The sequence below is a fragment of the Aethalodelphis obliquidens genome, unplaced genomic scaffold (assembly GCF_003676395.1).
Source record: "Aethalodelphis obliquidens isolate GAN/ISIS:26980383/991018 unplaced genomic scaffold, ASM367639v1 scaffold68, whole genome shotgun sequence".
Taxonomy (NCBI): Eukaryota; Metazoa; Chordata; class Mammalia; order Artiodactyla; family Delphinidae; genus Aethalodelphis; species Aethalodelphis obliquidens.
This window is the reverse complement of record NW_020838012.1, coordinates 3,660,067-3,671,699: the sequence shown is the minus strand read 5'-3', so window position 1 is coordinate 3,671,699 and position 11,633 is coordinate 3,660,067. Positions and strand designations below refer to the sequence as shown.

General features: G+C 40.8%; 1 protein-coding gene across 1 annotated transcript; it reads right to left on the bottom strand.

Annotated features, from left to right (window-relative positions):
- Window positions 1-4,861: 4,861 nt before the first annotated feature.
- Window positions 4,862-7,743, bottom strand: LOC113611118 (nucleolin-like). The gene is given in 4 exon segments (XM_027089716.1): window positions 4,862-5,668; window positions 5,908-6,222; window positions 6,225-7,426; window positions 7,428-7,743. Coding segments are annotated over 4 exon segments (2,112 nt in total). The 5' UTR covers window positions 7,622-7,743; the 3' UTR covers window positions 4,862-5,267.
- Between the last annotated feature and the right edge of the window lie 3,890 nt (window positions 7,744-11,633).

Genomic DNA, 11,633 nt, shown 5'->3' with positions numbered 1-11,633 from the left:
TGGAGTTGGGAAAGCTGGACAGCCACATTTAAATCAATAATGTTAGAACACTCCCTCACACCATACACAAATAAAAACTCAAAATGGCTTAATGGCTTAAACATAAGACAGGACACCATAAAACTCCTAGATGAGAACACAGGGAAAACATTCTCTGACATAAATTGTAGCAATGTTTTCTTAGATCAGTCTCCCAAGGCAAAAGAAATAAAAGCAAAAGTGAACAAATGGAACCTAATAAACTTAAAAGCTTTTGCACAGCAAAGGAAACCATCAACAAAACAAAAAGACAACATAAGAATAGGAAAATAATATTTGCAAATGATGCAACCGACAAGAGGATAATATCCAAAATATACAAACAGTTCATGCAACTCAATATCAAAAACAAACAAACAAATAAACAATCCAATCAAAAAATGGGCAGAAGATCTGAATAGATATTTTTCCAAAGAAGACATACAGATTGCTAATAGGAACATGAAAAGATGCTCAATATTGCTAATTATTAGAGAAATGCAAATCAAAACCACAAGATATCACCTCACACCTATTAGAATGGCTATCATCAGAAAGTCTATAAATAATATCAAATGTTATTTATGGGATGTAGAGAAAAAGGAACCCTCCTACATTCTTGGTGGGAATATAAATTGGTTCAGCCACTGTGGAGGACAGTATGGAAGTTCCTTAAAAAACTAAAAATAGAGTTACCATATGATCCAGCAATCCCACTCCTGGGTATATATCCCTAAAAAACAAAAACACTGATTTGAAAGATACATGCACCCCAATGTTCATAGCAGCACTTTTTACAATAACCAAGATATGGAAGCAACACAAGTGTCCATCGACAGATGATTGGATAAAGAAGATGTGGTGGTGTACATATATATATGAATATTACTCATCCATAAAAAAGAATGAAATATTCCTATTTGTAGCAAAGTGGTTAAATCTAGAGAATATTATGCTTAGTGAAGTCAAACAGAGAAAGACAAATACTATGTGATATCCCTTACATATAGAATCTAAAAAATAATACAAATGAAAGTATATACAAAACAGGAACAGAGAGACATAGAAAACAAACTTATGGTTACCAAAGGGAAGAAAGAGGGGGCAGGGACAAATTAGTGGTATAGGATTAACAGATACAAACTATTATATGTAAGATAGATAAGCAACAAAGATTTACCATATCACACAGGGAATTATACTCAATATCTTGTAATAAACTATAGAGGAATGCAATCTGCCAAAAATACTGAATCACTATGCTGTACACCTGAAACTAACACAATATGGTAAATCAACTACACTTGAATTTAAAATTGCATTAACTGTCAAAAAAGAAAAGATTAGGTGATGTCTGGGCAGCATTCGCAAACTTTTCTTTCAGGGCTTTCAATAAATGAATGTTTTGCCGAAAGCGTGTTTTTGGTTTTAAGGTTCATTGGATTCGCTGGCAAAATAACCACTCGGCTCATACAAATAAACAGCTTTAATCAATTCTTTAATGAAAGATGATTTAACTTAATTTTAATATACAATCAATATACAAAATAATATACAAAAGAATAAGAATATTAAAAAAAAGTAACAGGGTATACATCACCGAACTGGGCCGACATCTACTTCCAGATCCAAGCAGCAGCTGGGAAGGCCCGAGTAACAGAAATCTGGAGCCCCAATTGGGAAGGGTCCCAGGCAATGCATCCATCCCACGGGTGAGACTTCAGGTCGGAGTTCTGGGGACTTCCGTTTATAATTCCAGGCCGCAAACTGATATCATCAGTTTGCAGGCAAAAATGCAGCTCTGATTCAATTGTAACATTGCTGTTAATTTCACCATGTGAGTCCCAAGATTTTCCAGATCCCAGGGGTCTGGCCAGGTCCCCAGAGCTCAAGAAATTCCAAGACCCACTCCCTTTCTTATTGTAAGCGCCGCTTGACTTGCTAACAGCAATTGTTAGGTGTGCAAGCAGGTGCGCAGGGTCACAGGTCCGTCAGAGACTTGCTTATGCCTCTGAAGCCTAAACAAGACTACTTTATTAATTTTCCCAACAGTGAAACCAAAACCTCTAAATTGGAATTACTATGCAAATATGATATACTTCAAACAGATCTCAAATATTAATTTTACTAAACCATTATTTTTACTGAAGCAAAGTTTTATATTTAACCTTCTAGAAAACCCATATGAACCAGAATTAAACATATTATCTGCATTTTACAGTTGAGAAAAATTGAGGCTTAGTTTCTATAGAGGGCAGCCTCTCCTCTAGCGCTCCTAGTTCCTCTAGGGCAGGTATTCACCTCTGAGTTTCTGGTACCTGTAGAGGGCAGGCCATATACTTGATGCTCAAAAAAAATTGTTGAACTGAAATAGAGGCTCATAATTTGTCCAAAAATCGGCATGACTGAGACTAGGACACAATTCTCCTGGCTCCAGGTTTCCTTTGTTGATCTGCAACAAAAATGTATCTATAATTGCACACTCTGATCACATTACTATGATTATTTTTTTTTATCCTAAGGACCATATTTATCTTCCCCTTACTTTTAGATCAAATACGAGCAGCCCTTCTGCTTCCAAGAGCATTTGCACTTCTTCTCTGGCCCACTTATTTTGTTTGTTTTTTTGGTTTATTTGTTTGTTTGTTTTAACTCCACTCTCTTCAACCTAGCTAAATGAGACTTCTTAATTAGGTTCTTTATTTTTTCTCATAGCTTTACTTTCCTTTCTTCTTTATATGTATATGAATGAAATAAATGAGCTCACTATCCTGTTTCCTTTTCTTCCATCACACTAGTCCCTTCTCAACCCCACCTTCGGAGCCAGCGTTAGTCGCCTTAAAATTTCCAGGGTCCACTGAACAATGCTGGGCATTCCTGGTGTATTAAGATTCCCTTCCTCTTGAGTGATTCCCATCCATTCTCTGTGACTTGCCTGTGTCACATTCAGATTGTAAACCCAATGGACGAAGAACATAACTAATGCTGTGTTCACAAAATGCAGCAACAAAATGAATATTGCTGGTAGCAGCTATGACTATAACATTCAGAATTTTAATTAACTAGCAGACAATTGCATTAATATAGTTACTTTAAAACTCTCTTGGAACATATTTGGCTCATTTTAGTCACTGCTGAAGTAATGAGCACAAGTGAAAAGCTGATGTAATGTTGATGGCCTCAGGAAAAGTTCTCTGGAACAATCTTCAGGGTGTTTCATACCTCAGAACACATAACCTCTTTTGTTGCTAAATCATATCTATTTCAGAAATGTTGCTATTAAGCAGTGAAAGCAGTATATTACATACATTCTCATGTTTTACAGACCATGTATTAATGGGCAAATATGCAGGTTGGTGTGTAGATAATTCAACACAGAAATCTTATAATTATTAGTGAGAATTACAATCTTCCCTCTGTGTGACACTGAAAATCTGAATCTAAAAGCCTAATTATCACTCGCTGCCTTCTCTTTACATGAAATAATAAGACAATCAATCAAGACTCATAAGACTTCGTCTTGAAGGGTATGGACAATGTCACAAGTGTCATTAACAGCTCGTGTTCTGTACCTAATGCTAATAGAAAACAGGAGGCTATTGGCAAATATGTCCTTGAATTACCTCTGAAAATGGAACTCTTCTCTTTTTGTATAGTAACACATCTCCATCTGAAAGATAATTTGCCTTGTATAACAAAAATTTGTATAAAAGGCTCATTTCTGAAGATATTCCATGGACAATTCTTTTTTTTTCTTTTTTTTTCATTATTTTGCTTTTAATTATCAGAGTATAGTTGCTTTACAATGTTGTTAATTTCTACTGTACAGCAAAGTGAATCAGCTATACGTATACATACATCCCCCTTTTTTGGGAATTTCCTTCCCATTTAGGTCACCACAGAGCACTGAGTAGAGTTCCCTGAGCTATACAGTAGGCTCTCCAATAGTTCATTTTAGTTTTTAGGTTTGCCTGACCAGAGGATGTCCCTCTGCTGGCTTGATTTTTCTTCCCAGCAGCACCCAAACTTCCAATCTTCCACCCCTTCAAACCAGGTTATTTGTCCTGGTCTGCGCCTTTAGTACTTACAAAGGACTTGACTTGGTGAGGAGTGCATGATATGCACAAGGTTTAGATTCCCTCATCCTGCCAGCAACTCATAACCAGGACAAAACTAAGCTAATTCAAATCCTTTAGTTTGCCCTCTAGTCTACCAGTACCGTATTTTTGAGTTGGCATTTTCATTCTGTACCATCTTACGCACCATTTTTCAACTAAGTATATCATGTTAATCGCTTGACCTAGGCCTCTCATGTGACCTTTTACTGGAAGTGGGGGGTGGGCAAGGGAATGCTTAACAAGCCAGAATGTCCATGTTCTCATCATAGTGCAAAACCAAACGCCTTTCTTGTTGGTTTAACCTGAGGGGAATTACAAAAGATATTAGGTCCATCGGCTAGACTGGTAGTTTCCTCTCCAGCCTCACAGTCCCAAAGCCTCCATTTTGGCCCGTGCATCCAGCAGGAATTACACTCATCAGTCATCGCTCTCGCATGCATACCTAAACAAGGCCGGACCAAAGTGCTCCTGGTCCTCTTTCCAAAGCACTTTTTCAGGACACCTGACCCCTCAGGCCTGTTTCTAAGTGGGCTAAGGCCACAGTGGACTTCCAATGAGCCTTTCACATGACATACACAGGGCTGCAAAAACTTATGGCTGGGTTACTTGAAACCAAAGCATAAGCATTTTCACAGGGGGTGGAGATCTGGAGTGGCAGAACTGATTTGCCATGCTCCACTCTCAGTGATATTCCAGGAGAAACACTCTAGGACAGGAAGTACAAGTCTGGCACCAGAGTTTAGGACTTTTAATTTGTCCCAAAGTTGCTAAAGCAAAAATCATGATAAAACATTCTGCTTTCCTTTATAACCCACCAACGCAAAAACAAAAACAAAAACTCCGTAGGAAAAAAATGGTTTTGTACATGGGAGGAAACAATATAAATTCAAAACTTACAGATAAGGGTTAGCTCTATCACTCATCTCTTTAAAAAGTTTATACGAATATCCAGTCAACACCAACAGGGTTATCTCCCTTGAAATGTTATCTATACGGATTTCCAAGTAGACCACAGGGCTATATACTGTCTTGGAATGTCCTCAGAAGGCTCCGTCATTGAGCAGGTAACAGAGAAAAGACCTCAGAGTCCTTTCTTTCAAATGTAAGAGGGGAAGACAGGGATAGAAGAAACTATTCAAACTTCGTCTTCTTTCCTTGTGGCTTGTGGTCTCCTCCTCCTCTGCCTCCTCAGAAGCCTCCTCGCCCTCCAAAGCCTCCCCAGCCTCGGCCTCCAAATCCACCTCGGCCGCCACCTCGGCCTCCTGCTCGGCCACCGAAGCCACCTCTGCCTCCTCCTCGGCCACCGAAGCCACCTTCACCCTTAGGCTTGGCCCAGTCCAAAGTAACTTTGTTTCCATCGATTTCGCCATCTTCCATGGCCTCCTTGACAGCTTTGGCCTCTTCCTCGCTGTTGAAGTCTACAAAACCAAACCCCTTAGAGGATCCAGCCTCCCGGTCAGTGACTATCCTTGCAGGAATAGTGCCGTCAAACGACTCCTTTTCTGTTTCTTCTGTAGTATCCTCAGATAGACCTTTTTTTTTTTTTTTTTTTGCGGTACGCGGGCCTCTCACTGCTGTGGCCTCTTCCGTTGCGGAGCACAGGCTCCACACGCGCAGGCTCTGGACGCGCAGGCTCAGCAGCCATGGCTCACGGGCCCAGCCGCTCCGCGGCATGTGGGATCTTCCCGGACCGGGGCATGAACCCGTGTTCCCTGCATCAGCAGGCGGACTCTCAACCACTGCGCCACCAGGGAAGCCCCCTCAGATAGACCTTTGACAAACAGAGTTTTGGATGGCTGGCTTCTTGCATTATGTTGTCCCCTGGGTCCTTGCAACTCCAGCCTTATGGCTCTGTCCTCAATTTCCCTTTTATTACATGAATTTAAAGCTTCTTTAGCATCTTCAAATGATGCAAATTCTATAAATGCATACCCTTTAGATTTTCCATTTTGGTTCTGGGGCACTTTGATAAACGTTGCCTCCTCAAATACTTCCTGAAGGGTTTCTTCCATTGCACTATAGGAGAGGTTGCTTAAAACCAGGGTTTTTGATTCACCAGTCCAAGTGCTATTCTTTCCACCTCTTGACTTTGACCTTTCTCTCCAGTATAGTACAGGGAAATGGATCGCACATCTATCTCTGTTCCCTGCTTTTCTTCCAAGGTTTTCTCTGCATAAGCTTCTGTCCTAGATTCAATATAAGCAATCCCTTTACACTTTCCATCCTTGCTGACTAATCTGATCTCCACAGCATCTTCAAACACTTCTTTTAATTCTTCCTGAGTAACTTTATAAGGAAGATTTTTAGCCAAAAGTGTTCTCGCATCTCGTTCTTTCTTACTGTCTTTCCCCTTTGGTTTTTCTAGTTTAATTTCATTGCCAAAGACTTTTAAACCAGTGAGTTCCAAGGCTTTTTCCAGGTCTTCAGCAGATCCAAAATCCACATAGCCAAACTTCCTAGACACACCAATTCTGACATCAACAACTGCAAGATCATTTTTTGCAAAAAGGTCACTAATACCCGTTTTCATTTCAGGAGCAGATTTACTGAAGTTCAGGTTTCCAACAAAGAGATTGAAAGATGTAGTTGGTTCTGTAGCTTCCACTTTCTGTTTCTTGGCTTCGGGAGCTGCTTTTTGTTTGGCCATTTCCTTCGTTCGCTTTCCAGGTGCTTCTTTGACAAGTTCTTCCTCCTCGTCCTCCTCCTCATCGTCCTCCTCCTCATCATCCTCCTCGTCCTCCTCCTCCTCCTCATCTTCCTCGTCATCGTCCTCATCTTCATCTTCAGCAGTGCTCTTTGCCTTCACAGGAGCAGCTTTTGCTGGAGATTTCTTTCCTTTGGCTGGTGCAGTCTCCATAGCTTCTTCTTCAGAGTCATCCTCGTCATCCTCATCATCCTCATCATCGTCTTCATCGTCATCCTCATCCTCGTCGTCCTTGTCATCCGAGGCAGGAGCAGCAGCTGCTTTCATCACCGTGGGCTCGAATTCATCCTCCTCCTCCTCTTCATCCTCCTCCTCCTACTCTTCACTGTCATCTTCATCTTCCTCATCACTGTCTTCCTTCTTGGCATTCTTGCCGTTCTTTGCTCTCTTGGCTGGAGCGGCTGCTCCCTTCTTACCAGGGGTTGCTACCAATGCTTTGCCTGGTGTGGCTCCCTTTTTGCCAGGTGTTGCTACTGCTTTGGCAGGTGTAACTGTCTTCTTGGCTGGCGTAGCGGCTGTCTTTTTACCAGGGGTGACAACTGCTTTCTTTGCCGGTGTGGCAACTGCAACCTTTTTTGTTGGGGACCATCATCTTCTTTGCTGGAGTTGTGGTAGACTTTTTGCCTTTTTTCTGAGGAATAACAACCTCTTCTCCACTGCTATCATCCTCTTCATCTTCTGACATTTCCTCATCTTCACTATCTTCTTCTACCTCCTTTGGGGGAGGAGCCATTTTCTTGGGGTCACCTTGATTTTTACCGGCCTTTGCAAGCTTTACCATGATAGCGGCTTAGGACTGCGGACTGTGTGGCGAGCGAGTGGCGCAGATGAGCCCAGAAGAAGCGAAGCAACATTGATGGCGGCCACTGATCGCAGAGCTCGTAAGCTTGGCTGCCAGCTAGAGCTCGAGACTCGACAATTCTTTTCTTAATTTTCTGTATCGTAATTAAAATCTATGACCTAAACCAATTTTTATAAATATGTAATAATGGAATAAACTCAGAGTATTTAAATTATTATTCTTATTGATACATTTTGATTTTTTTAATTTTATTTATTTTATTTATATTTGGCTGTGTTGGGTCTTTGTTTCTGTGCGAGGGTTTTCTCTAGTTGAGGCGAGCGGGGGTCACTCTTCATCGCGGTGTGCGGGCCTCTCACTATCGCGGCCTCTCTTGTTGCGGAGCACAGGCTCCAGACGCGCACGCTCAGTAGTTGTGGCTCACGGGCCTAGTTGCTCCGCGGCATGTGGGATCTTCCCAGACCAGGGATCGAACCCGTGTCCCCTGCATTAGCAGGCAGATTCTCAACCACTGCGCCACCAGGGAAGCCCTAAATTATTATTCTTATTGATACATTTTGAGTCATCCATTTCTATAAAGAAAATTCAAATGTATTTTAACTAAATTCTATAAAATTTTACTGCATTCTTGTGCTAAACACTGGGATTGTGAGGCAGGTGTGGAGGTCTTTGCCTTCTTGGAGGTCACAGTTGATGAAGGAAAACATTACATAGGTAATCATGGGACTTCTGAATGCTACAACTGAGGGAAAACAGGCAACTGTAGGAGCATATGAAAATATGATTTAACTTAAACAGAAGAGCCATCACCTCATGACTTAGGAAATGGTCCATTGTGGCCAATAAACTTTTCCACTCACCAGAGTCAGAACTAACTCTTTCTACACAAACCAATTCAGCAGGGCAAGGGCCAACCTAGTTAGCTCTATTGGTAATAGTCTGGAGCTATTGAAGTAGAAATTTTAGTTCCATTTTAGATCACTTGGCTTCCCGCAGGAGGACACTCTCCTCTCTCCCCACCCTACCCTGACTAGTTGCCCCGGTCTCCAGCAAAATGTGTAAAATGGAAACTGCGTATAAGTATATGAATGAGTCGGCATAAACTCTCCTTCACTGGCAAGTCTAAGGAAAAGGTCCTGCTGATTGGGTCAGCAGCTGCATTTGCATGTGACTATGAAACCTATTATTACTCAGACAATACTTGGAAACATCCTTGAATGTAAATAAGAAGTTGAGATAGTGCCAGTTGTTTATTAAAATGCTTTTTAAATATTTGGAGTAAAGAAGAAGTGATATTTCATGGAGTCTAGAGCCAGAATTATGTATATTAAAAGCCACATTAAACTTTTCAAAACTATTCTACTAAGCAAGAAAATGAAGGTAGACAGGTTTTAATAAAAGCTTTTAGAATGGGCAATCAGAGTATTCCTTACACATGGCAATCAAAAATATCTGTAGATTGAATGAATTACTGCAGAGCTGAATCAGTGGGCTTGGGTTCTTGCCATGTAAAACACCTTATGAAAAACCTAGTTTGCCTTATAACAGGATACACAAGATCTAATTGCATGGACAAGATAGCATTTATCTCCATTTTACTCTTGATGCCCAATTCTCAGTGGTCATTTCAGCTTTAACTTCCTCTCAAGGAGAAAGTGATAATATAACAGGATCCTTTCCAGACCATGTTCCCAGACGTTGGTAAGATTATTGACTTGAAAGAAAGCATACAGCAGCCCTGACTGTAAGTCCCCTGGGCATGAAGTAGCAGCTCTCTGCTGACATGCTGCAGCATGAGGGTAAGAAGAAGCAGAGTATTAAAGGAAGAAGCAGCTGCTTATTCCAAACTGATAATGATCGAGACCCTCTAATACATAAACAGTAAGACACGGATCACAGGCTTGATCGTGTCCTAGATAAAATCCCTAAAAATAAGAGCCTAAATGTCCACCTTATGTCTGGCATTCTGTGTGTCCCTTCAGGGTACATCTTTGTCTGTGGTTTACCTATTTTGGACATATGAATGTCTTGACAGCTGGCAAAAAGCTAGTATTGGGATCAAAACATTCAAACTGAGAGCAAGAGAATATTTTCAAATGAGTGCTAAATAGTTTCATTCCTCAATCCCTTGTTAGGTCTGTGCCCCTTATCAGCAGAAAGTGACCAGAGCAGTCATTGCCCCTCTTCCCCCAAGACTGAGAAATGATCAAAAAATGGGGGAACTGAAACAGTGAGCAATCAGTCAAATCCATTTCACCTGCATTCACTAATTAAGGTCATCTACAGAAGACTTGCTTGTCCTCCAAGCAGCATCTAAACAATAAGATGTTGCCCCAGTTGTTTTCCAGGAACTGGGGTCAGCTGTGTCTAGTTTGAGCTTAGCTATTAAGACAGGTTAGGACCACTGGCCCTACAAATGGGCATAAGCAAGGGTCCGCTTGGTGATCTTTTGACGTCAGAGGGCATAAAACTCCACCCTCAGGTCATGCTAAGCAACTCCACTTTTAAATGTGCAGAGGACTGTAGCTTAGTTACATCTGCACAGAACTGCGGTTACTGCACCTTTTTCTAATCACCTTTAGCCACGCTCCCCATTCCTCAGACGGCCCTACTTATTTACTCTTTATTCCACAAATACCCTAGCCCTCTGCCCTTGGGAAGGCGTATCTGAGATTTGTTCTTCTCTCCTCGCTTTGCTGCCTTGTGAATAAACCCTCTTTCTTTTTTTATTCTTTTTTTTTAACATCTTTATTGGAGTATAATTGCTTTACAATGGTGTGTTAGTTTCTGCATATGCATGTATCCCCATATCTCTTCCCTCTTTGGTCTCCCGCCCTCCCACTCTCCCTATCCCACCCCTCTAGGTGATCACAAAGCACCAAGATGATCTCCCTGTGCTATGCGGCTGCTTTCCATTAGCTATTTTACATTTCGTAGTATATATAAGTCCATGTCATTCTCTCACTTCATCCCAGCTTACCCTTCACCCTCCCCATGTTCTCAAGTTCATTCTCTAGTAGGTCTGTGTCTTTATTCCTGTCCTGTCCCTAGGTTCTTCATAACCACTTTTTTTTGTTTGTTTTAGATTCCATATATATGTGTTAGCATACAGTATTTGTTTTTCTCTTTCTGACTTATTTCACTCTGTATAACAGACTCTATCTAGGTCCATCCACCTCACTACAAATAACTCAGTTTCACTTCTTTATATGGCTGAGTAATATTCCATTGTATATATGTGCCACATCTTCTTTGTCCAATCATCTGTTGATTGACACATAGGTTGCTTCCATGTCCTAGCTATTGTAAATAGAGCTGCAATGAACATTGTGGTACATGACAGTTTTTGAATTATGGTTTTTCTCAGGGTATATGCTCAGTAATGGGATTGCTGGGTCATATGGTAGTTCCATTTTTAGTTTTTTAAGGAACCTCCATACTGTTCTCCATAGTGGCTGTATCAATTTACATTCTCACAAACAGTGCAAGAGGGTTCCCTCTTCTCCACACCCTATCCAGCATTTATTGTTTGTAGATATTTTGATGATGGCTGTTCTGACTGGTGTGAGGTGATACCTCATCGTAGTTTTGACTTGCATTTCTCTAGTGATTAGTGATGTTGAGCATTCTTTCATGTGTTTGTTGGCAATCTGTATATCTCCATTGGAGAAATGTCTATTTAGGTCTTCTGCCCATTTTTGGATTGGGCTGTTTGGTTTTTGATATTGAGCTGCAAGAGCTGCTTCTAAATTTTGGAAATTAATCCTTTGTCAGTTGCTTCACTTGCAAATATTTTCTCCCATTCTGAGGGTTGTCTTTTCGTCTTGTTTATGGTTTCCTTTGCTAGGCAAAAATTTTAAGTTTAATTAGGTCTCATTTGTTTCTTCTTGTTTTTATTCCCATTTCTCTAGGAGGTGGGTCAAAAAGGATCTTGCTGTGATTTATGTCATAGAGTGTTCTACCTATGTTTTCCTCTAAGAGTTTGATAGTG